Source organism: Nicotiana tabacum, chromosome 23 (assembly GCF_000715075.1).
Source record: "Nicotiana tabacum cultivar K326 chromosome 23, ASM71507v2, whole genome shotgun sequence".
Lineage (NCBI taxonomy): Eukaryota > Viridiplantae > Streptophyta > Magnoliopsida > Solanales > Solanaceae > Nicotiana > Nicotiana tabacum.
The window spans coordinates 59,163,029-59,190,426 of NC_134102.1; the positions used below are offsets into that span (position 1 = coordinate 59,163,029).

At 38.1% G+C, this 27,398-nt stretch overlaps 1 protein-coding gene across 1 annotated transcript; it reads right to left on the minus strand.

The window, feature by feature from the left end:
- Nucleotides 1-983: 983 nt before the first annotated feature.
- LOC107820916 (transcription factor MYC2-like) lies at nucleotides 984-3,119 on the minus strand. Its single transcript, NM_001326072.1, is given in 1 exon segment — nucleotides 984-3,119. A coding segment is annotated over 1 exon segment (2,040 nt). The 5' UTR covers nucleotides 3,024-3,119.
- Nucleotides 3,120-27,398: the final 24,279 nt, after the last annotated feature.

Sequence of the window (27,398 nt, forward strand, 5' to 3'; positions counted from 1 at the left end):
TACTATTTTGGAAATACTTGGTCTATAATAGACAATAGGTTAGAAACCAAAAGAAGAACCAAGTTCAATGCATGCCAAAATGATAATGCAATCCATGCCTTCTTCATGCCCTCTTTTTAGACTAAAATATGTGGGCATATACATCATAAATTCATAATATAAACGAGCAAGCCGCCAAACGAATAAAAAGGCTAATTCGTTGTAGTTTCCTTTTTATTCTTGTGTCTGGTCTAGTCTACTAGACAATTTTCACCTTATCCTATCATTCTTTCAAGAATTTTATGTTTCCTTCTTTCATGTTTATTTGCTATTACCAAATAAATAGGAAAATTGATGGTTCTCTTAGTTATATTTTGTTAGTATATGTAATTCCAAATATTCTTTTGATATAATCCCTCAAATTTTTTAGTCTAAATGTGATGATATGAAGGCTGTAAACGACGATATTTGACACAAAGTTGGAATTAATTTTGAATATGACATTTGAGTTGAAGAGAATGCATGCTTGTAGAGTGATTCTCTCGCATTTTTTCTCATGAATGAATCACTTGAAATAGACTTTTCCTAATCCGATTGCAGTTCAAAATTAGATATACGAATCCCAATACTGGTGAGTAGGAAGACAACTAAATCACATATGCTGCAAATCAAATTCACCAACCATCAATTTCTTCTTCATATATATACTGAACAAAGAATACTGATGGATGCAATCTAACAGACAGGATGGAGCTGCAAATTTTTACATGAACTACCACCCGACTTTTTTTAGTTATGGGGTTTTTAATAATTATGTACACGAATATTCCGAGGTACAAGTGGAAAAATAACACAAAAAGAGCCGTCATCTTAATCTCTAACTTCATGACAAAAACATTAGATAGAGCTCTGAAAAGAGCCTTACATTTAGCATAATCTCGAACACAATTTACAAGGCTAACTCAAAGCCTACAAATTGAGATCTATCAATTTCTGAAGACATTTTAGCGTGTTTCAGCAACTCTGGATGTCAATGCTATCCTAAGTTGCTCTTCCGTGTAAAGTCTGCTACCCATTTTCACAGTGGCTTGTTGGATCATCAAATCGTTCACCACTGAAACACTGGCATGGTGCACATCTAGATCTAACTCCTTGAGGGCTACCATTAACCTTGCAGCTGGATGATTCTTTTTATTACATTGTATACGAATCATCGCATCCCATCCAATTATCTTAACATCTATATCCACGTCTACAATCTTGCTTCCAGTATGGCTAGACATCTTGTGATCATGATTTGATGGTGGAGGACCAGGGCGCCTTGAGTCTTTACTAACTAATTCTTTCTTTAAATCTTCTATTTGGCTCTTCAATTCTTCTCTATCTGTTTCTGTATTTTGAAGCTTCAACTTCAGCTCATTAATATATGAAATTGCATCTCCAAGCAGTGATGCCTTGTCCATCTTGGACACATTCGGAACAACAGCTCTTAATGCGTAGAACCTTTGGTTTAATTTCTCTCTCCTTTGCCTCTCTGCTTCGACGTGATTCAAAGGTTCCTCCCGTCCATTTGCTGGCTTCCTTCCTCGCTTCTTTGGCCTCTTTTCGGGTTCTACAACTCTACTACTTTCAGCTTCTTTCACCACTGAGGCCTCAAGATCCGAATGATCAGAGTCTTCACCTACACCTCCACTTGACTTCATCGCACCAGAAGCTGCAGGCAAGATTGTACCCGAAACAAATGAAAGCATTCCTTCTTCATTGCTTCCTCTGGAAGCAGGTGACCTTTTCTTGTTCTTATTCTCCTCCCCTGCCCCAAAATGGGACTGACCCGAAAATAAGTTCCCATTTGCACTTTTCTTAGTACTATCACCAAAATTCAAGATTTCCCCCGACTCTGGCTTGCAAGAAAGTGATGAATTCCCATTCCTATTATTACTACTTCCATCAAACCCAAATTCTGAAAAATTCAACTCCCTTGTGAAAAATCCTTGTGTTTCATGCTTAGAATGCTGCTGTTGCTGATTATCAGAACTGTGACCATTATTCTCATTATCAAACACAACTTGCTTACTACTATTACTTGATGGAACTGAATTTGCCTTAACTGTATTTAAATCTTGGACTTCTACAGCTGCAGACGATGGATCAGTGAGCCAAAGAGCGGACGGATCGCTCTCGGGCTGCACAGCCCACGAACCAGAGCCCAAATCATTATTGAAGTTAAACAATACTCTAACCTTGTTCATGAGATCACAACTCTGGATTATCAACTCCGTGGAGCCCAATTCAACCACGCCGTTTGCTGAAGGAATACAAACCATCGTCTGAAGCCCGAATCCCTGGGCCTGCCGAGCCCGTTCGCAGTGGGAAGCTGCCAATTTCTCTGCTCCGGCGACCCAAATAGGGCTGGAATTGTATAAGGCCTGACCCGGAAGCCCACTTCCGTTAACAAACGATTGGGTCATGGAAATAAGGAAGAACCATTCAGTGTCGGTAACTTCTTCATCGACGGCATCATCAGTGCCGGTTTGCGTGCCGGAGATCAACGAATTCAGCTCCCGGAGAACCTTTTTTCGGTGTTCTTGCTCAGCAATATAAGCAGGAGAAGAAACAGCTAATTTCCTATTGGCTTTATCTTCTTCACCTTTGTAGTAACCATCTCCCCAGCCCAACACAAACGGACTCGATAAATCAACGACGGATGACTGCCAAAAGATGGCATAGGTCCACGTCTCACGAGCACCATCAATGAGGGTTTGAAGACGCTGCTGAAGAGTTTCTTGGTTGAAAAAAGACATGGATTTTGAAGCATCGACAGCCACAGCTGTGACAGTAGAAGCACAAGAAGACGGAAGAAGAACAGTTAGGGTATTAACTGGAATAAGATTAGAATTAGAGGTAACAGCAGCAGTAGTAGAATTAGAAGTAGCCCAAAATGAAGTGAGATCAGAAGACATAAAAGATTCCATCATAGAAACGTTGTCATCGGTAGTACCACTAGTATTCCACAAATTCATGGTGGGTAAGCTGTAATCAGTCATTCCATAAACCCAGCACAAACAGTTGGAAACGGTGGCGTGAAAGATATATAGAGAGAGAGAGAGGAGGAGAGAAATAGGTGAAAAGAGGGGTCTGCGGTGGAGAGAGAAGATGGGGGGATAGTAAAAAGATATGAGAGAGAAGAATAGGCAAATGAGTTAAGAGTTTGCTTATTAGAGTGTGAATTTCAGTTTGGGTTTTATTTGAGGTGAATTTGAGCTGAATTTGGTTGAGTGAGAGGAATGAGAGTGGACAAATGATGGCGGGTTCCACGAAGGCCTTGCCGATTAATCGGCAAGTCTACTACTCCTTGAGTTTTCCTATTCCGTTTTTACTGCCACAATATATTTGGACTTCTAGACTCCTTGCAGGTAAATTTTCTTTTACCCCTGAAAGGAGAACAATATCACCTAATTCTCAAATACGGTAAAAGAAAAGATTCAAAATTCTTTCTAATTACTTTTAAAATAAATTCAACCAAACATCTTTAAAAAAATCGACTTTTTTAAAAAAATAAATAGTATCTCTGGAGTAATTTATTCAATTTGTGCGAAAATTGAAAAAGCTTTTTCTATTGGCGTTTGCTTAAAAGTATCTCGAATTTCTACACCTGTTATGATCCAAATTTCTTAATGCATCTTTTATAAACTTTCTAAATATTTATATTTTAATTCAAAAAAGTTAAAAAAAAACTGATGTTTATATTTACATTGAAAATTAGATGTGTCGACTAAGCCTGTCAAACGGGTTGGGTTGATTCGTTTCCGGACCGGCCCAGACCGATTGAAACCCGGACCGGTAGTTAGGGGGCCGGGTGGGCTAGGTTAGGGGGTTACTCCGTTTATAAAACAAAATCCGATTAATCGGACCGGTCAAACTCGGTCAACAAAAATTACTGTTGAACCGGTTAACCGGCCCGGACCGGTTCAACAGCTATAAATCTAAAAATGTTTTTTTTAAAAAAAGTGAAATGATTGTTGGCAACGGTCAGCTTCAATTTGGCCGTTGCCCAACGGGTGGATTGCAAAAATAGCCCTTTTTTGGGCATTTTTTTTAATCAGAGAGTGCATTTAGGCAAGCAAGACAACAACTTGGAGACACCCGTCACTCATTGGGAAACAATGCTTTGGAAGTTTTAGTATGTTTCAGAGATTGGATTAGATCAAAACGAAGAAATCAGGGACGTGAAGATGTTGATAGACCAGAAGACGAGGAACTTGGAGATATATTAACACATGGTAGCCCATCTGAATTTAACACTCCAGAAGATGGCCAAGAGATGATTATGAAGAACTTACTAAGGCAATGCAAAACCTTTGAATTTACTCTTTTTTCGTTAATTTACTTGTTGTTAAATGTAAACTTCAATTTGTAAGTTTGAAATAAAAAAAGCACTTACAAATTATAAGTGTAATTTTTTTCCATCTTCATTGTATTCTAATATCTTAAATTCTTAATGAAATATTCAAAATTTCAAATATAAAGATTTTAAAGCCTTTGCATCCTTTTATTCAAACACTCTTTTTATAAGAAGATTATTTTTTTGTTTTATATTTTTATTTTATATTAATATAAATTACGATAGTTATACAAAATACAAAAAAAAAAATAAAAAAATAACACTAACCCGGCCCGGCCCCTTGGACCCGTAACCCTTCCGGTTTATTTTTTTACCCGGATGAACCCGGACTCGTTAAGTCCGGTTTGAAAAAACCGATAATCGGCCCGGATTGGATACCGGCCAGTTGCCTTTTTTTCAATCCGGCCAGGCCCGGCCCACCCGTTAAACACCTATAGTGTCGACTCTTATAGCAAGAAGTTCGGCATATCTTTTTAGAATGAAGAAAGTATCTAATAATCTGGTATATCATTTTTTCGCTTTTACCCCAAAAAAGAAGGTTAAAGAAGGATCTGAAAAATAATGAGACAAACTCCCATTCCATTACCTTTCTTTGCTAAGCTCAAGAGTCAAGAATATTCAAGCAGTTGAATTCGAAATTGTAAAGCAAGCGAAGGAAGATATTATCTAATAACCAATTTTAGAAACCTTTTTCCATTATGATATGAGTTTATAATGTGAAAGTGCAACAGTTCAATGTTTCTACTTAGAAAGAGAAACAAATTCATTCGCAGCCAAAGACAAGGCTATAAGCTATCATTATCTCCAAGAAAAGGGGCTTTATCCGTTGAAAGAGTTGATTATAAAGATGGAAATAAAATAAACTAATAAGATATTTTTACTTTATTTTTAGTCTTTTAGTTATTAAAATCCCATGTAATCGTTTTTGGTAGTTCAGTAAATTAATTGCCAAGAAGCTTGTTGAGCTCCTCCGTGTTGCTGTCCCTTTGTGGAAAGAAAAACTTTGAGTCTTTATTAGAGTCTGATATATTTAAGAATATGAAGGAGCGAATTATGAGCTATTGAATATCCTACATATTCTTGCAATTTCATAAGAGTTTAAAGTAAAAAATAAAATAAAAACATTAGAGTATGATTGTGAATTAGAATGTTGGATGTCGTATTATTGTCCTATTAGAGTTTATTTTCATAAGACTAGTCTTAGAATACACGCTTTGTGTGTGTTCCCATATCTATGAATAAATAATTTTTAAGTTTGAGATATAAATTAAAACAAAAATGTATAACTTTCTAAAAATATGTTTGTAAATTCTATTTAGCTAGCTCAATAAATGATAAAATCCTATCACATGAAAGTCCTCTAAGGTTATGAATATCTTATGAATTCTAAATATTAAAAAAATTACAATCTTATCCAAATGTAAAATTTATTTTAAAAAATAAAACTTATGCTTTTATAATAATATAAATATATATGTATAAATGATTAAGTTATGAGTATTTTACCTTGTTTTCCAACTATAGTGAGCTGTATATTTATATTTTTCATCCTTTTCTATTGCATTATTTCAACAATTGACCAGTAAAATTTTCATAGTACGTAAAATTTTTAGATGGTCAAAATTTAAAATTATAGGTTGTCACTATACTTTAATGAAAAAAGTATATTTTTCAAGAAAATAATTATATAAATTAACATATATATAGTAGTTTAAATAGTTACTTTGGGAGAAATGTGTACATTGAATAAAACTTTGAATTGCTCTATCAAATTAGATATGTATGTGCCTAATTTTTATGCCTACATACAGTAAAAGAAAAATGCTATAAGTGAATCGTTTGATTTATATAAAGTAAAATCTTAGTCGATTTTTGTTACACCCTATACTTTCGTACGTAAAAGTGCGTCATGAGCAAACTAATATAGGACCAAAAATGAGATCATCTTTGAAAATATATAAAGTAAGTTAATCATGTTACCTCGGAGGTTACAAATATTGAAGATCATGAACAACAAGTACAAAGAGGGTTGGAAGGTTCAGAAGCTAAAGAAATTGAAGAAAATAATGTTTCGTCGAAAGTCGACAAGGGGTGAGACTAGGGTTCTTAACATGATAAGGAGGTTATGTTATGAGTTATGTTAGTCGTATGATAGTCGTGTGTTATGTTTTGAAGTCAAGCGAGTTGTGGAACAAAAGTCGATGAAAGTCATCACAAGTTACGTTCATAAGTTTTACTAAAACTTTGGGTCAAATGTAATTGCGATTTTCTCCCAATATACTTAGAGTTATGGGGTGTTCCACCCATCAAATGGAAGATCTATGAGTCTATTTTCTAATGCATTAAACCGTTTGTCAATACGATATCGGAGTAGAGAGATATGTGTGTTTTTGCGAGACTGCGCAGACCGTCACCTACTTGCTTAAATGAGAATCCAAAAATTGGGCCAGTTCGGGTTATCCAAAAATGAGCCGGTTTGGGTCGTCCAAAGAGGCCTTTTTAAAAGACTATCGCCTTCATATATTAGACTGATAATAAGGCATAATAACCTTGCTACAATCATGCTGATTCAACCATTACTAACCGACCCAACTTCTTCCAATTTACTATCAACCTGCCTTAGAAATAATAATAGCTCCATTCAAAAACGTAACCAATCAAATCCGCACTCATCTTGAGTGACCCGCATCACGAGACCATGTCGTCTCCATACTCATGAGCCACCTCATACTCTCCTTATGCGCACAATAGCATTTCTAACTGGTACACCCATTCTGCAAGAACTTTCGTGTATTCGAATCTATCTCTTCATTTACTACAATACTGCACCGCATACTCGATGATAACATAGAACATTCCAAGTTCCGTTCACAATCCACTGCGAAAACTCGATCCTTAACCACACAACGGACCCGAAATCCTTAGGCACTGCACTTTAATTCTTGATCCCACTAGGACCGTTGTTGAGAGTCACCCATTCTGACCTGGTCTCGAATATAACCAGACTCCAACGCTCTGCTAGCACATGTACACCCTCTCAAAGAAGCAACCGGCCAAATTCTTTTCCTTGTACATTATACCCACAAGAAGCATAAACCCTGAGTCTTCCCAAAACCTGCACCTGAATCGATAAGGAGAAATATAGCACGCATTCATCAAGTTACTTACTCGAATTACCCCTGATGTTGACATAAGCTCTACAAAAATCCTCCCAAAAATTGCCCACAAACCCTAATTGATTTTCTCTCCCTTTCAAGTTCTAATTGGAGGTAAAACCTAGAGTTTGAAGAATCAAGATAGGAGCTGAGTTATCCAACAAATAAGGTAAGTTTACTGCTCTCTTTCATCCATTTTTTTCTGCTGTAAATGCATAGTAAGTCATTTTATATTTGTAAGAACTCACGGGATGGTGATCGGAAGCCATGAGTTCGAGTTATTTATTTGTAGCAGATTGTTTTGTGGACTATTTTGTGGTGCTGTTGGGCTGCGTGTTTTACTACTGTTTTGTGGAGTTTTGGAGGAGGAAGAGTGTGGAGAAACACCACATAAATGCAAGGTGGTGGGCTAGTCGTTCGTCATAACATTTTTGGGTTGTTTGACACTACTACGGTGGTCGTTTTGGGTATGAAGAGACTGGGGTGTGTTGGGCTATTTTGTAGTATTTTGTAGTGTATATAAGGTTGGAAAATAATGTATATAGGTTGTTATTGTTTCATTCTTGTGTTGTTAGTGTTATCTTGAATTTGGAGGAAGTAAGGATTATAGGGGAAATGCCGCCCGTTTTAATACAAAATAAGCTTGTCATTCGTTGTGCGATAGTTGTACCTTTCATAACTTAATGATAGTATTATTATCGTTGTTGTAGATTAAGGTGCAAAGAGGCGAGTTCAACTTGATAATTGAAAAGATTGTGATAAGGTATGTTAAGGCTAAGCCCTTCCTTCATTTTGGCATGATCTCGTAACTACATGTGTTTGATAACGATGCATAAAGAGAAGTTCATACTCCCGAATTTATATACATTATCCTAGTCTCATAAGTTACAGTATTCTCCATTATCGGGACTTTATATTCAATTGAATATTGTCTTCTTCCAGTCAAGAGAGCAGAGAGTCTATATATATATATACAGTATTACAATATTTTCACCACCATCGAGCTATAATCAGTGGGCAAGCCCCTATTGGGCAACCTCTGATCAGATGGTAAGTTATATACCGAGCCTACTGTAGCCGAGCACCTATGAGCGAGCCTAGGATGGCCGAGATACAGAGCCTAGTATGGTCGAGCGCCTATGAGCGAGCCTACAACGGCCGAGCAGTTACATGTACCGAGCCTTATAGGGCCGGATATTTATTTTACTTACTATATTGAAGGAGTTGAGTCAGTATCAATAGGTATGTATATCTCCAGATCATCTTTGACTCCCAGTTACTTTCAGCTATTATATTATCAGTTTAGTTTCAGCTTTCAGTTATGTTATTGCCTTACATACTTAGTACATTATTTCGTACTGACGTCCCTTTTCTGGGGACGCAGGTTCAGATAGACAGACGGGTAGACCTCCTCAGTAGGTGTTTCCCGAGTTCAGCCTGATCGATAAGCTCCACGTCCTTCGGAGTTGTCGAGTCTAGGATTTTGTGTACATCTTCTGTATGTATATATATATGGTATGGGTAGGTCGGGGCCCTGTTCCGATCATAATACATCCATCAGTAGAGGCTTGTAGATATATCCTGTCAGTTAGTGCAATATGTTAGGCTTGTAGGCCTGGTATGTATATTTTGTTTGTTTGTCAGCTGTAGTAGTTATGATGGCGTTGTCGGCCCAGCTTTATATTGATATTTAGTTAACGCTAGTTTCCGTTTAGTTTTATATTTTGCTTTGCAAATTATCTTGCAATGTGTCCCCATGGTCAAATTATGATATTATATGTTCAGAGTCCCTTAGTCACAAGTTGGTACGCTAGGTAAGGTAAGGCACCGGGTGCCGGTCTCGCCCCCCAGGTTCGGGGTGTGACAAAATTGGTATCAGAGCAGTTCTGTCCTAGGGAGTCTACAAGCCATGTCTAGTAGGGTCTTATTTATAGATGTGTTGTGCACCACATTATATAAGCAGGGAACTACAGGGCATTTAGGAGTTGGTTACCCTTCTTTCAAATCTAAATCGTGATGTAGAACTGAGTTATAGGAAATTTGAGTTAAACTTACGTGTTGGTATTTGCATACATAGATGACTGTGACTAGGAAGACTACGGCTAGCCAGAGGGGAGATACAACAGCAGGTGAGGGGACCAACAGGGTACCCCCAGTAGATGGGTCCCAGTCTGAGGCCCAGGGCGAGACCCCTACTCAGCCATTACTGGCTTCTCCACCACCTGAGGAGATTCCTAGGGATACCGCACATCCAGTTCCCCCTCCACGTCCATCAGATCAAGACTTGAGGAGTGCGGTGCATATGTTGACACAGTTGGTAGCTACCCAGCAACAAGCTAGGGCATCAGCTAGTGCAGGATCTTCTGAGGGGTCTGGAAGTTCAAGGGTCCGAGAGTTTATTGCTTTGAGTCCTCCAGAGTTCACGGGGACATATCAGAGGGAGGACCCACAGGATTTCATAGATCAGCTTCACAGGATCTTTCAGGTTATGCATGCCACAGAGAAAGAGGCAGTTGAGCTAGCAGCTTTTCGACTCCGAGATATAGCCATCCTTTGGTACGAGGGATGGGAGAGGTCTAGGGCACGTGATGTACTTCCAACTATTTGGGAGAATTTTTCAGATGCCTTCCTTGACCAGTACTTACCGCAGGAGATCTAACAGGCTCGGGTCGATCAGTTTCTAGCCCTCAAGTAGGGCAATATGAGTGTTCGAGAGTATAGTCTCCGTTTTAACTCATTGGCCAGATATGCACCATCCATAGTTGCTACTATGCGGGACAGGATCCACAGGTTTATAACAAGGTTGGCCCCAGAGTTGACCAAGGCATGTGCCACCGCTGCATTGTAGGATAGTATGGATATCTCCCGGATTCAGGCATTTGCTCAGAATATAGAAAGGGGTAGGCATCGGCAGCAGGGTACAGAGAGAATTGAGCAAGGGCAGCGTAAGAGGATGAGATTTTCCAGGTCTCAGGAGCAGTCTCAGGGTAGTTATAGGCCACAGTAATTCGGACGGCCACCTAGGCCTCCGCCACCTTAGTTACAGGGTTACAGGTATGACCGCTATACTCAGTCAAGACCAGGTGAGAGCTCACGGGCGTAGGGTTTGCAGTGATAGTGAGGTTCAAGGCAGACACGGTCATTTCCTCCAGGTGTGACATATGTGGTAGAGCACACTTGGGCCAATGCCTAGCAGGTTCTGATGCTTGTTATACATGTGGACGTCCGGGGGCATATGATGCGAGATTACCCAAATAGAGATTCTGGGGGTATGGCACAACCGGCGAGTTCAGCAATATGATCATCTATGTCTGTGCATCCTTCAGGGCACGAGTCTTAGTCTTCGGTTGGTAGAGGTCGAGGCAGAGGTAGAGGTTCCAGTTCAGGTGGTAATCAGAACCGTATCTATGCTTTAGCGGGTCGACAGGACCAGAAGTCTTCACCAGACGTTGTGACAGGTACATTGACCATTTGCTCTAACGATGCATATGCCTTGATAGACCCAGGATCTACTTTATCGTATATTACCCCATTTGTCGCGGGTAAGTTTCGTATAGTGCCTGAAATACTAAGTGATCCTTTTGCGGTATCTACACCGGTCGGAGAACCGATTATTGCTAGACGGGTTTACCGAGGTTGTACGGTGACAGTTTGTAGTCGTCAAACCTCAGCCGACCTAGTTGAGCTAGAGATGATGGATTTTGATGCTATCATGGGCATGGACTGGTTAGCATCTTGCTATGCCACAGTTGATTGCCGAGCAAAGGCAGCCAGATTTTATTTTCCAGGTGAGCTAGTCCTTGAATAGGTAGGTAATACAGCGACACCAAGAGGTAGGTTTATTTCCTATCTGAAGGCGAGGAAAATGATCGCAAAAGGGTGCATTTATCATATTGTGCGAGTTAGAGATGCAGATGCTGAGATACCTACACTTCAGTCTATTCCCGTAGTCAAAGAGTATGCAGATGTGTTTCCAGATGAGCTTTTAGGTATTCCTCCAGAGCGAGAGATTGATTTTAGCATCGATTTGCTTCCAGGAACTCAACCAATATCCATCCCTCTGTATAGAATGGCACCTGCCGAATTGAAGAAGTTGAAGGAGCAGTTAAAAGATTTGCTGGAGAAAGGTTACATTAGGCCCAGTACCTCACCTTTGGGTGCACCGGTACTATTTGTGCGGAAGAAAGACGGCTCGCTGAGGATGTGTATCGATTATAGGCAGTTGAACAAGGTAACTATTAAGAATAAGTATCCACTTCCAAGGATCGATGACTTGTTTGATCAGTTGCCAGGGGCTAGATTCTTTTCAAAGATAGAATTGAGGTCGGGATACTACCATGTCAGAGTCAGGAGAAATATATTCTGAAGACAGCCTTTAGGACCCGATATAGCCACTTCGTGTTCCTTGTCATGTCCTTCGGGTTGACGAATGCACCCGCCGTATTTATGGACTTGATGAATAGCCTATTCCGACCATTTTTAGATCTGTTCATAATAGTATTTATTGATAATATTCTGGTTTATTCAAGTTCAGAGGATGAGCATGCGGACCACCTGCGAGTGGTACTCCAAACCCTCCGTGATCATCAGTTATATGCTAAGTTTTCTATATGTGAGTTCTGGTTGAAATCTGTAGCATTCTTGGGGCATATTATACCCGATGAAGGTATAAAGGTAGACACTTAGAAGATTGAGGCCGTGAAATCTTGGCCTAGACCTACCACTCCGACAGAGGTTCGTAGCTTTCTAGGCTTAACAGGATACTACCGGAGGTTCGTAGAGGGCTTTTCTTCCCTTTCGGCACCATTGACGAAGTTGACACAGAAAGCAACTAAGTTTTAGTGGACAGAGGCTTACGAACGGAGTTTCCAAGAGCTTAAGAACAGGTTAAACTCAACGCCAGTTCTAACACTTCCAGAGGGTCCAGAGGGTTATGGCGTGTATTATGATGCCTCAAGTATCGGGTTAGGATGTGTACTGATGTAATATGGGAAGGTAATTGCGTATGCTTCAAGGCAGTTAAGGAAGCACAAGAGGAATTATCCAACCCACGACCTCGAGTTAGCTGCGATTGTCCATGCACTTAAGATATGGCGGCATTATTTATATGGTGTTCATGTTGATGTATTTACAGATCATAAAAGCTTGCAATATATCTTCAAGCAAAAAGAGTTGAATTTGCGACAGAGGCGATGGCTTGAGTTATTGAAAGATTATGATGTTAATATTCTCTACCATCCAGGGAAAGCTAATGTTGTAGCAGATGCCTTAAGTCACCAATCTATGGGTAGCTTAGCACATGTAAAGGCCAAGAAAAGACAATTAACTAGAGAGATTCATCAATTGGCTTGTTTGGGGGTTCGGTTTGTAGATTCTAACGATGGTGGAGTTGTACTCCAAAACACTGCAAAATCATCTCTCATAGCTGAAGTCAAAGAAAGGTAGTACGAGGACCCAGAGTTGGTCGAGTTGAGAGAGCGAGTTCCGCAGTAGAAGAAGCCGTTGTTAGAGCTCAAGGGAGATGGGTTTCTCAGATACAGGGGTCGTCTGTGTGTTCCAGATGTAGCAGGGCTACGAGACAGGATTATGTTAGAGGCACATTATTCATGGTACTCCATTCATCCTGGGTCGACGAAGATGTATCATGATATTAAGGATGTGTACTGGTGGAACGATATGAAGAAGAACATTGATGAGTTTGTCACCCATTGTCCTAGTTGCTAGCAGGTGAAGGTAGATCATCAGAAGTCCAAAGAGCTAATGCAGACTATAGAGATCCCGATGTGGAAATGGGAGGCGATAAGCATGGACTTTGTCACGCGTTTACCTCGTTCTCATCGTAAGTTCGATTCTATATGGGTGATAGTCGATAGGCTCATGAAATCAGCTCATTTCCTACCAGTCAGATCTACATATACAGCAGAAGATTATGCAAAGTTATATATTAAGGAGATATTGCGGCTACATAGAGTACCAATATCTATTATATCTGACCGTGGGGCCCAGTTTACAGCATATTTTTGGAGGTCATTTCAGAGAGGTCTAAGGACTCAGGTGAATCTCAGCACAACTTTTCATCCATATACTGATGGGCAAGCCGAGCGCACAATTCAGATGCTCGAGGATATGTTACGAGCATGTGTGTTGGATTATAAACGAAGTTGGGATGAACATCTACCTCTTGTCGAGTTTGCATATAATAACAGTTACCACTCCAGTATACAGATGGCTCCGTACGAGGCTTTGTATGGGCGTAAGTGCAGATCTCCTATAGGGTGGTTTGATGTTGGAGAATCTAGGTTACATGGGCCAGACCTGGTTCAGCAGGCCATAGAGAAAGTAAAGCTTATCTGGGAGTGACTGTTGACAGCTCAGAGTCGTCAAAAGTCATATTCTGACGTGCGGCGACGAGACTTAGAGTTCGGGGTTAATGACTGGGTATTTTTAAAGGTATTACCTATGAAAGGCGTGATGAGGTTTGGAAAGAAAGGCAAGCTTTGCCTACGGTATATTGGGCCTTATAGGATCATTCGGAGAGTGGGCCAAGTAGCTTATGAGTTAGAATTTCCCTTAGAATTGGAGTCAGTCCATCCGGTGTTTCACGTATCTATGCTACGGAAGTGCATTGGTGATCCTACCAGAGTGGTGCCCACAGATGATGTACAGATTATGGAGGACTTGTCATACGAGGAAATTCCAGTTGCCATCCTAGACCGACAAATCCACAAGCTACGAAATAAGGAGGTAGCCTCCGTGAAGGTTTTATGGAGAAGTAAGAATGTGAAAGAGATAACGTGGGAAGCGGAGGAAGAAATAAAGTCTAAATACCCTCACCTATTTCAAATTGAAGATATGGCTTGAGATGGGATGCTACAACACAACTCTATTCAGGCTAGTAGGTCATCAGGTAAGCTCTTATTTCTTAACTTTCAGTATTTATGATTTACGGCTGTGTGAGGCAAAGTGTTGCTATTTATAGACATTGGCCATGTGTGGCATGCATAGTATGTTTTCTGGATATGTGCATGTTGGTTTTAGTCTAGTGTACGGAGGAGACTCTGGCAAAAATTTTCCAAAGTCTCTAAGAGTAAACATTTGAGGACGAATGTTCCCAAGGGGGGAATGATGTTACACCCTATATTTTCGTACGTAAAGGTGCATCGTGAGCAAACTAATGTAGGACCAAAAATGAGATCATCTTTGAAAATATATAAAGTAAGTTAATCATATTACCTCGGAGGTTACAAATATTGAAGATCATGAACAACAAGTACAAAGAGGGTTAGAAGGTTCAGAAGCTAAAGGAATTGAAGAAAATAATATTTCGTCAAAAGTCGACAAGTTGTGAATGTTATAACATGTACTTTTGGGGTGAGACTAGGGTGCTTAACATGATAAGGAGGTTATGTTATGAGTTATGTTAGTCGTATGATAGTTGTGTGTTATGTTTTGAAGTCAAGCGAGTTGTGGAACAAAAGTCGTCACAAGTTACGTTCATAAGTTTTACTGAAACTTTGGGTCAAATGTAATTGCAATTTTCTCCCAATATACTTAGGCTTATGGGGTGTTCCACCCATCAAATTGAAGATCTATGAGTCTATTTTCTAACACATTAAACCGTTTATCAATATGATATCGGAGTAGAGAGATATGAGCATTTTTGCGCGACTGTACAGACTGTCACCTACTTGCTTAAATGAGAATCCAAAAAATGGGCTAGTTCGGATTGTCCAAAAATGGGCCAGTTCGGGTCGTCCAAAGAGGCCTTTTTAAAGGCCTATATCCTTCATATATTATATTGATAATAAGGCATAATAACCAGATATAAGCTCTTCAAAAATCCTCCCAAAAATTGCCCACAAACCCTAATTGATTTTCTCTCCCTTTCAAATTCTAATTGGAGGTAAAACCGAGAGTTTGAAGAACCAAGATAGGAGCTGAGTTATCCAACAAATAAGGTAAGTTTACTGCTCTCTTTCATCCATTTTTTTCTGATGTAAATGCATAGTAAGTCGTTCTATATTTGTAAAAACTCACGGGACGGTGATCGGAAGCCGTGAGTTCGAGTTATTTACTTGTAGCGGACTGTTTTGTGGTGCTGTTGGGCTGCGTGTTTTACTACTGTTTTATGGAGTTTTGGAGGAGTAAGGGTGTGGAGCAATACCACATAAATGCAGGGTGGTAGGCTGGTCGTTCGTCATAATATTTTTGGACTGTTTGACCCTACTACGGTGGTCGTTTTGTGTATGAAGAGATTGGGGTGTGTTGGGCTATTTTATAGTATTTTGTGGTGTATATAAGGTTGGAAAATAATGTATATAGGTTGTTATTGTTGATTTCTTGTGTTGTTGGTGTTATCTTGAATTTGGAGAAAGTAAGGATTATAGGGGAGATGCTGCCCCTTTTAATACAAAATAAGCTTGTCGTTCGTTGTGCGATAGTTGTACCTTTCGTAACTTAATGATAGTATTATTATCGTTGTTATAGATTAAGGTGAGAAGAGGCGAGTTCAACTTGGTAATTGGAAAGATTGTGATAAGGTATGTTAAGGCTAAGCCCTTCCTTCATTTTGGCATGATCTCGTAACTACATGTGTTTGATAACGAGGCATAAAGAGTAGTTCATACTCCCGAATTTATATACATTATCCTAGTCTCATAAGTTACACTATTCTCCCTTGTCGGGACTTTATATTCAATTGAGTATTGTCTTCTTCCAGTCAAGAGAGCAGAGGGTCTATATATATATACAGTATTACAGTATTTTTACCACCATCGAACTATAATCGGTGGGCAGGCCCCTATTGGGCAACCTCTGATCGGATGGTAAGTTATATACCGAGCCTATTGTGGCCGAGCGCCTATGAGCGAGCCCAGGAAGGCCGAGATACAGAGCCTAGTATGGTCGAGCGCCTATGAGCGAGCCTACTACGGCCGAGCAGTTACACGTACCGAGCCTTATAGGGCCAGACATTTATTTTTCTTACTATATTTAAGGAGTTGAGTCAGTATCAATAGATAAGTATATCTCCAGATCATCTTTGACTCCCAGTTACTTTCAGCTATTATATTATCATTTTAGTTTCAGCTTTCAGTTATGTTATTGCCTTACATACTCGGTACATTATTTCGTACTGACGTCCCTTTTCTGGGGACGCTGCATTTCATACGTGCAAGTTTAGATAGACAGACGTGTAGACCTCCTCAGTAGGTGTTTTCCAAGTTCAGCCTGATCGGTAAGCTCCACTTCCTTCGGAGTTGCCGGGTCTAGGATTTTGTGTACATCTTTTGTATATATGTATATATGTTATAGGTAGGTCGGGGCCATGTTCCGATCATAATACATCCATCAGTAGAGGCTTGTAGACATATCCTGTCAGTTAGTGCAGTATGTTGGGCTTGTAGGCCTGGTATGTATATTTTGTTGGTTTGTCGGCTGTAGTAGTTATGACGGCCTTGTCGGCCCAACTTTATATTGATGTATAGTTAGCGTTAGTTTCCATTCAGTTTTATATTTTTGCTTCGCAAATTATCTTGCAATGTGGCCCCATGGCCAAATTATGACATTATATGTTGAGAGTCCCTTAGTCGCAAGTTGGTACGCTAGGTTAGGTGAGGCACCGGGTGCCGGTCTCGTCCCCCAGGTTCGGGGCGTGACAATTTTATAGTCTTCAATGTCAGTATTTTTTACTTAGTTCAATAAGGAAAGATTTAGTAACCAAAATTTAATTAATTTTATAGTCCTAAATATAAGAAAATTAACTTGAATTATAATTTTGTCCAATATAAAATCTATTTTTAATGGGTATAAAAGGCGAATGATATTTTGCTAAGAAATTTCGTACTTTTAATATAGTATAGATAGATTGTCATATATTGCTTTACCATTTTATTTAACTACCTTCTATGATTAAGAGCCTATTTGGCCAAGCTTTTAGGAGGCCTTTTGTGAGAAAAATATATTTTTGAAATTTGAGATGTTTGGCCAAGATTGAGAAGTGCTTTTGAGCAGCAGTAATTTTTTTACTTTTGAGAAGAAGCTACAAATGCTAGCTTCTTCCATGAAACAGAAGCAAAAATTTACTCTTTTTCAAGCAATAATATTTGTACCATAAAATTATATTTTTTAAATTATCATTCATTAATTTAACCTTTTTCTGTTCCTTTTTTTTTTCTTCCATCCCTTCCTTTTTTTTATTTTTTATTTTACTGTTTTTTATTCTCCTTCTCCTATACTCTTTCTATAAATAAATATCCTTTTTTTTATTCCGTTGTTTCCTCTTTTCTTAATCTCCTATTCCTCTTGGAAATAATTTACAAGGCTAATCACCATATTCAAACACTCTTTTCACAAGATATGATTTTTTTTTTCTTTTGTAGTACGTCAATATTATATGATCTCGTATTTTTTTTTGTGTGGAGTGCATGAATATATTATAGTTGAAAAAATATAATACTGCCTAGTTTGTTGTTTCTCAAAAATAAATAGTACTTTTTATATTTATTTTTAAAAACATTAATCAAATTCTTTATAACAAATATTGAAATTTATTTCTCTCTTTTAGATAATACTAATTCTAAATTGAATATTGATACTCTTTTTTTCTTTTTGCAATTTGACACTCAACAGTACTTTTTGGAAGGATTGATCAAACACAATTTGCTTATCAAATATTACAAAAATATATTTCACAAATAAATTGGTCAAACATAAACTGCTACACTCCAAAAGTTCTTTTCGAAAAAGTATTTTTTAACAAAAATACTTCTCAATATAAGCAGTTTTTGACAGTTTGATCAAACGAACCCTAAAATAGTTCTTTAAATAAGCAATTACTATTGTGAAAGAAAACAAGGGAATTGATCAAAGTGCTTGAGCTTAGGGCTGTGCATAATTTGGTAAATATCGAATTACCGTACTGAAATCGAAAATTTTAGTGTTTGGTATTCGATATTTTTGTATTCGGTATGGTATTTGGTTTAAGTTTTAAAAAATATTGGTATTAGGTATGGTATTTGGTATTTTAAAGTGAAATACCGAAATACCGATACTGTACCGAAATATATATTATATTACACAATACACATATTATTAATTTTAACATAAATATAAAAATCTAAAATTTTACTTTCTTTTATTCTCTAAGTTCATCAATTAACTCTAAGCAAGTAACAAGACATTTCTAATAATCAAATTTATTCTTTTATGTACACTTTTCTCTCTTGGGTTGATATTTGCTAGTTTTGGACAAAACTTTTGTCAACAAATATTTTTAGTAGTTTGTACTTTTGAGTACTTTAATTTAGAATATTACAGTCTATGACTCTATGCACTAGTTAAGTATTCAAATCGAAGTTACCAAATCGAATAAACCGAAACCGAAAGGAGAAAAATCGAACCATACCGAATTTAATTAAGTACGTTACTGGTATTGCATTTTAAGAAACCGAATACCGAAAATACCGAACCGAAATATTTAAATACCGTACCGTACCGACCGATGAACACCCATAGTTGAGCTCGTTACTTACCTGTTTAAGGGAAACAATTCGAAATGGTCCATCTCAGAATTAATTAAAGTAACATTTGCGCTGTCATTAATTTATGAATCATACATGTTTAAACTTATCCAAAATACAGTTTTCAACTTATTAGATAATGCACTTGCTTACGCATTAAATTCAAGTTCGTAAATCCGAATTCCAAATCTATTTGTGGTGAAAAGAAGGGTAAAGTGGAAAAGGAGGGAAAGATGCAAATTTTAAGAAAATATCTACTCGTACTCAACATATGTAGTTAATCATGTAATTTAATTTTAAAAAAAACACAAATTAAAGTAAAAACAAAAACTAATTAACTATGTTTCAAGAGATAAAATATCATTTAAATAAGACATGCTTGTGCTTTTATTTTCTCTTTTATCCCTTCCCTAAATATCACGACTAATTCTTCAAATATGCTTTCAAACATAGACCTCAAACTTGAAAAGATAAATTTTGTCTAATTGTCAATGGATGCGCTAAACCAGTAAATAGATGTGGTGATGTATCACCCTTAATTTTATTGTTAAACAATGAGTAATTTATATAAGATAAATTAAAATTTTCATTTAGTACTTATTTATTTACTTTTATATTAAATATAAATATAATGTCATCACATGTTAATTTTTATGCTAAATCAGCACATTACCTAACAATATTAAAACAAAATACTTTAAGAAAAAATAGAAAATTATTTAAGTCGCTTTGATTTGTAACTAATACTACTTAAAAATATACAGAGAATGCGGGTAATTCCTTTTTCCTTTTTAGTAGCAACAAGTTCATGGAAAAAAAAAATAATACTCCAACAAAGAAAGAGTTGCCGAGCAGCAAGTCGGCAGCTATCTCCCAAATAAATCAAAGGCCGCGTTCCTCAAATTAGGGGTATTCATCGATCGGTACGGTATGGTATTTAGATATTTCGGTTCGGTATTTTCGGTATTCGATTTCATAAAATACTATATCAATACTGTACCTAATTAAATTCGGTATGGTTCGGTTTTTCTCCTTTCGGTTTCGATTTATTCAGTTCGATAACTTTGGTTTATTCGGTTTGAATACTAACTAGTGCATAGAGTCATAGACGGTAATATTCTTAATTAAAGTACTCAAAAGTATAAAACTAAAAACGTTTGTTGACAAAAATTTTATCCAAAACAAGCAAATACCATCCTAGAGAGAGAAACCTTAGAGAAATGTCTTGTTACTTGCTTAGAGTTAATTGATGAATTTAGAGAATAAAGGAAAATAAAATTTTAGATTTCTTATATTTTATGTTATAATTAATAAAATATGTATTGTGTAATATAATATATATTTCGGTACGGTATCGGTATTTCGGTATTTTATTTTAAAATACCAAATACCATACATAATACCAATTTTTTTTTAAAACTTAAACCAAATACCATGCTGAATACCAAAATATCGAATACCGAATACCAAAATTTTTGATTTCGATACAGTAATTCGGTATTTACCAAATTATACACAACTCTACCTCAAATAGTGGCCAAAAGCTCGTTACAGGTAGTAACTACTTTATTTTATACTTTGCTTAAATAAATGTTCAATTAGTATGACATTTTACGTTTATTCCCCCTTTTTATTATTAAAATCATTATCCTTATTATTCGAAGAAAAGACTAAATGTAACGACCCGACCGGTCGTTTTGAGAATTAGCGTCACGTTCGGTGGCTTAAGGTCTTGAGAAGCTTCATATTGTGTACTATGACTTGCGTGTATGGTCGAGTTCGATTTTCGGACGATTCGAGATTTAATTTGGAAGAATAATTTTTGTTTTTAGAAGTTTAAGTGAAAAGAGTTGACCGGAGTTTGACTTTTGTGTAGACGACTCCGGAATGGTGTTTTGATGATTCCAATAGTTTCGTATGGTAATTTTGGACTTAGGCGTATGTCTGGATTTAGATTTGGAGATTCGTAGGTTGATTTGTTGCATTTTGGCAAAAATTGGAAAGTTGAAGGTTTGGAAGGTTGAGAGGTTTAACTGGGAGTTGACTTTGTTGATATCGGGTTCGAATTTCGATTTCGGAAGTTGATATAGCTCTGTTGTATCATTTGGGACTCGCATGCAAAATTTGATATCATTTAGGGTTGATTTGATATGATTCTGCGCGAGTTGTAGAAGTTGGAAGTTCATAAGTTCTTATAAGTTCGATTTGAGATGCGATTCATAGTTTTGATTTTGTTTGATATGATTTGAGGCCTCGAGCAGGTCCGCGTTATGTTATGGGACTTATTGGTATGTTCAGACGAGGTCACGAGGGTCTCGGGTGAGTTTCGGGGTAGTTTCAGACCATTTCTAGGCCATGTTTAGCTGTTGATTTTTGGCTACAAGGGTGTACATTGCGATCGCATAGAATTGTTCGCGATCGCGAAGAGTAAAATGGGAAAAACGGAACTGTGCATCGCGTTCGGGGAGGAGGCTTTGCGTTCGCGAAGAAGAAAATTCTGATGTCCCTCACCCGACTTTATAAGCTTATATCTTGTAATCTATAAGAAATTTGGAGATAATCTAAAAATAAAAGTTGTAACCCTTTATGTCTAATTTTTAAAAAATTAAACCTTTTGTCATTTAGACTTATGTATAAAATGTTAGGGCTGATATACTACAGACTGCCTGAGAAGAGTTAGGAAGGGTTAATGGAAGTTTGTTCATTGCGATCGCGAGAAAATGGCCGCGATCGCATAGGGTAAAAATTGTCCTGGAAAATTTTGTAATTGCGATCGCACGGTCTGTGACCGCGATCGTGAAGTGTACCTTTGGAGCAGTGTTTAAAGTACTCTATTTCGAAGGTGTTGGTCATTTTATCATATTTTGAGCTATGAAGCTCGAATTTGGGCGATTTTGAAGGGAATTTTCACACTTTGGATTGGGTTAAGTGTTCTTTGTCCGGATTTGATTATATTTCATGATTCCATCTTTATTTTTAATATTAAATTAGTGATTTGAATGGGAGAAAATGAGATTTTTTGTATAAACTTTGAAAAATGTCAAATGAGGATTTGAAGGCCGATTTGATGTCGGAATTGGATAATTTGATATGGTTGGACTCATATCGGAATGGGTGTTCGAATTTTGTGAATTTTGTCGGGTTTCGAGGTACGGACCCGGGGTTGACTTTTTAGTTTTCATTAAAGATCAAAGCTTTATTATCCAGAATTATTTTCTATAATTTTTATTTATGATATTAAGTTATTTTGGCTAGATTTGAGCCGTTCAGAGATTGTTTCACACGAGAAGTTTATTGTAGAGTATCGATTTAGCTTCTTTGAGGTAAGTATCTTACCTACCTTTGTATGGGGGAACTACCCCTTAGAATTTGAGTCGTTTGTGCTAATTGTGTTATGTGAAAGCCGTGTACGTGAGATGATGAGTACGTACTCGGGCTTATTTATGGAAATCGACCGTTTAGACTCTTAGGCTTCTTTCATGTATTCATTTGAAATTGTTAGCACATGTTATATCTTTTATTCGCCATGTCTGCTATCACATGCTTTATCTGAAGTCATCGTTACATGTCACATCCTTTACTTGTCAAGTTGCTCTCATAGCTTTATTTGAAGTTGTTACCACTTTTATCATTATGCGATCTCTTTTATTGTTGAGTTACTCTTAGTTAAAATTGTTGTACATGATATCCTTTTTGTGGCCGGATTATTCTCATGCATTTAGACATAGTACTAGTTCGTGTCATATCTCTTTCATTGTTAGCCTAATTCATACACTAGAATCCGAGGCTTTCCATTTCATGGAAATACTTTCACTATTGAGCTTATTCTTAACCAATTAATTGGAATTGAGGTTATCAAAAGTCATTAATCTATTTTAATAGAAGTTGTGTTTAAAGGGGGTGTTGCTCCTTGTTGAGCTACTTTCCCGTTAATTTTATCGTTATTGAGATTCTATACACATTGTGTTTGAGCCGTGGGCTATTTATTGTAGAATATTAATATTGTTGGATTTTTAAAAAGGTTGTGGCCTATGGGCACTTGTGGTACGAGTTGATATGTCGTGTTGTTGTGATGATAGCATTTGTGAATTGTTGTGTGGTTTGGTTGTTGTTATGCGGAGTATAAGTGTGGCATTGCACCGTTGTTATGCGGGGCATAAGGGTGGCATCTCACTGTTGTTGAATGTACGGAGTGACACAGGTAGCTATTGTGTTATTGTCCGGGCAGAGCGATAAGGGTGGCTATTATACGGAGTGATACGGGTGGCTATCGGAGAGATAATGGTGGCTAATGATATTGTCAGGGCGGAGTGATACGGGTGGCTATCGGAAAGATAAGGGTGGCAATGTCAGGGATGATGTGTGATGGCTTATGGACATTATGATGGTGATTTTCGTGAGATGGTGTGCTTTTCCTTGTGTATGTCATACACCTTATGTGACTTGTTATGTTGCTTCGATGAGCTACTCGATGTCTTTGATATTACTTGTTGATTTGGGCTGCATTATTTCACTCGCACAAGTATACACCGTCGCATGCCACTTATACTAGCTCTGGAGTATGAAACTTGACATTTATTGGTCATGCCCATGTGTTCTCGTATTATCCATTTCTATGTTGATATTGAGCTCTGTGACCGCACCAGGCGGATTGTGATTGTGAGCCTGTGACCACGCCAGACGGATTGTGATATTGAGCCTGTGACCACGCCGGGAGGATTGTGATTGTGAGCCTGTGACCACGCGAGGCAGATTGTGAATGTGATCCTGTGATAATGTCGGGTGGATTGAGATATTGGCTCGTGATTTGTCCGTGCGGTTGTGAATTGAGATATGGGAACAAGGTGCCGTGAGTATATAATGGTGGGTTGAGACCCGTGACTTGTGACTATGAGATGAGGTATCACAGAGTGATTACGTTGTGAAACTTGTGTTGGAACGGCTTGATTAATTGGTTGTCCTTTGTGTCCCTTATTTGGTTTTAACGATACTTCTCGGTGTTCTTATTGCTTTACTGTTTCTATCACTTGTTGATTCTTGTTGCCAATTACTGATTTCTGTTTTCCATTATACTTCTATACTACACAAGTTATTTGTCTAGTGAGTGTCTTGACTTGTACCTCATCAGTACTCCACGAGGTTAGTCTTGATACTTACTGGGTACTGATCGTGGTGTACTCATACTACACTTTCGCACATGTTTGTGCAAAGCCAGGTATTGGATATATCGGACCTAGGCAGAGTTAGCTTGTTGATCACGAAGATTTAAGGTAGAGCTGCTTGGTCGTCGAAGTCCCTTAGAGTCCTTTCCTTACATTGTACTATCAGTTTTTCATTTGAACAGTATTGTATTTCGATCCTTGAGATCATTCCATTTATTCAGCTAGAATTCGTAACTCTGTATTACTAGTCTTGGTAGGTTGTTATGATTATTGCCGCGTAGGCTCATTTCGCTCTTATATCAGTACTTATATTAAACTCTGTTTCAAATTATCATTATTAATAACTGGCTTAATTGTTATAGTAATCGTCTTACCTAGTCTTAGAGATTAGGTTCCATCACGACATCCTACGAAGGAAGTTTGGGATCGTGACAAGTTGGTATCAGAGCTCTAGGTTCATAGGTTTTACGAGTCACGAGTAAGTTTAGTAGAGTCTTGCGGATCGGTACAGAGACGTCTGTACTTATCTTCGAGAGGCTACAAAACTATTAGGAAAATTCCACTTCTTTCATTCTTGTCGTGCAGATTTGTTGATTCCGAAGTTTGAGCCTTTGTATCTCTATTCTCTCACAGATGGTGACGACATGCGCTATCGGATCAGCTGAGCAGACACCCGCGCCCCCTGCTAGATCCACGCGAGGCCAAAGTGGGGCACGTGCTGCAGCTAGAGCACCTGCCAGAGCAGTAGTTGACGAGCCGCCAGTAGCTCCTGTTGGGGGACGGGCACCGGAGGCACCTGTTGTTACCCTCGGACTTCAGGAGACTTTAGCATAGTTCTTGAGCATGTTTGGTACATTGGCTTAGGAGGGATTGATCTCCATTGCACCAGCCACTTTGCAGATTGGGGAAGGATCTCAGACTCCCACCATACTCCAGAGCAGCGGGCTCACATTGGTCAGGTTCTGGGTGTGATACCGGTACAACCTGTTATTCCGGTTCAGCCTGAGGTCAGGCCAGAGGCATCAGAGGAGAAGCAGAAGAGGGTTGAGAGGTTCAAGAGGTATAGTCTACCTACTTTTAGTGGCACAACTACCGTGGATGCACAGGGATTTCTAGAGCCGTGTCACCGCATTCTCCGCACCATGGGTATTGTGGAGGTGAGCGGAGTTTCTTTTACTACATTTCAGCTGACGGGAGCAGCATATCAGTGGTGGCAGGTTTATGAAGAGGGTATACCAGCCGATGCAGCACCACCCACTTGGGCTCAGTTTTCAGAGATGTTTTTAAGGGAGTTTGTTTTCTAGACCCTCCAGGATGCGTGACGTACGGAGTTTGAGCAGCTGCGTCAGGGCACCATGGCAGTGTCAAAGTATGCCATCAGTTTCAGTGAGTTATCCTGTAACACCCCGAAATTTTTTTGAAGTACTTGAGCGCTAGTAAGAAAGTTGATGTGCGCTTATTATATTATTTTGTGTGCAGACAAGGACTATTAATATGATGGATATCAATTGGATATGATAATAAGTGTACGAGACATATTATAAGTGATGTGGGGTCCAAGGAGAGCCCTAAGTCTAAGTCAAGTTGGAAATTTCATGATAGACTAAAGTTTCAAATAGGTACGCACAAGACTAAACTTTGGACGAGCATATCTACATATATATAAGGATTTATATGATAGATGACAATTCAAATTAAAGATCTTCGAGTCTAGTTTCTAACTCTTCAAACCGTTCATCTTTTGGACACTCCTACAAGAAGTTATGACCAAATTATCAAAGGCTGGCAGAAGGTGATTCTGCGGCCAATTCTGCGATCGCAAAAGTGGTTATGCGACCGCAAAACTGGTCACAGAATGGACCAGTGTAGCCCAGTTTTGGGCACTAGTTTCGCGGTCAATTTTGCGACCCGCATACCCATTCTGCGGTCTATTATACGACTGCAGACCTGATTTCGGAGGGTTAATTTTTCTATTTTCATAACCCGACCTCATTTTGATAAATAGCCTTTGGGGCTTATTTTGGTGTATTTTTCTGAGGGTTTTAGAGAGAGGTAAGAGCATTTTAGAGAGAGAAGGAGGAAACCTAACATTCTAATTATCCAATCTTGCACCAATCTTCAAGAATCAAAGAAGCCAATCACAAGATCTTCATCTAAGAGGTAAGATTCAAACCCCTAGTCTTCAATTTCGAGTTTGGGATAAAAGATGGATGATTGGGAATATGATTCTTGGGGGGTAAGAGTATTATTTATATATGCTTGTACTAATAAGGTTTGTGGGAAGATTGTTGATCTCAAATAAGTAAAGATTGGGTTGTGGAATGAAGAAAATCTTGTAGAAGAACCTTGTAGTTAAATTTGCACACCTAGTGTATGATAAAATGCTCAAATGAGCTGAGAACATGAATATCTTCCTAATTATGGTTCAATTTTATTATGTCTCAAAATAGATTGGGATTGCTAGAATTTTCGGAATGTTGTAGTAATTTAAGGAAAGCTCAAAGCGAGGTATGTTGGCTAAACTACTCTCTTAGAATTGAATTCCATGATGTTCCTGTAAGTTTCAAGTATGGTTGGTTTAAGCTCCTTATTCTCATGTTTCGAGTTGTTCCCAATAAATTCGATTGTCCCGAATAAGCAAAGTGTCGAGAATTATGTATTCAAAATGTTTTACGAATATTCCTATCACATTATGTTATCCTTTGGGAATGTGTTTAAGAATGATATGTGTATTAAAATGCTATGTCTTTGAGTCATGTTTCAAATGAAGGTTATGATGCCAAATTGTGTGAGAAAATCCCAATATGCTTAAGACTCTTAATTGCTCATATGTATACCTAAAGTCTTGATTGAAAATGTCTTATTGTTGATAATCTATAAAGATGGTTGGAAGTGAAATAATTGAATTGGGGATATAAAGTGTGGCCAACGTGCCAAGAGTGAAAGTTATACTTGTGGCCAATGGTGCCAATGAAATGAAATAATGTGAGAAAGATTATGAAATGAACCTTGATTCAACTATTCCGAATTGACTTCGAAAATAGAATTGCCTAAAAGCTTATGAACTCTAGTCATGCCCATATGTGGCTGTTTTAACAAATGCTACGCGTTCTTACATATTCGTGAGTGAAAATTGTGTATTGCCCTTTTTGGGGAAAAATATTTCAAGAATAAATGGTGT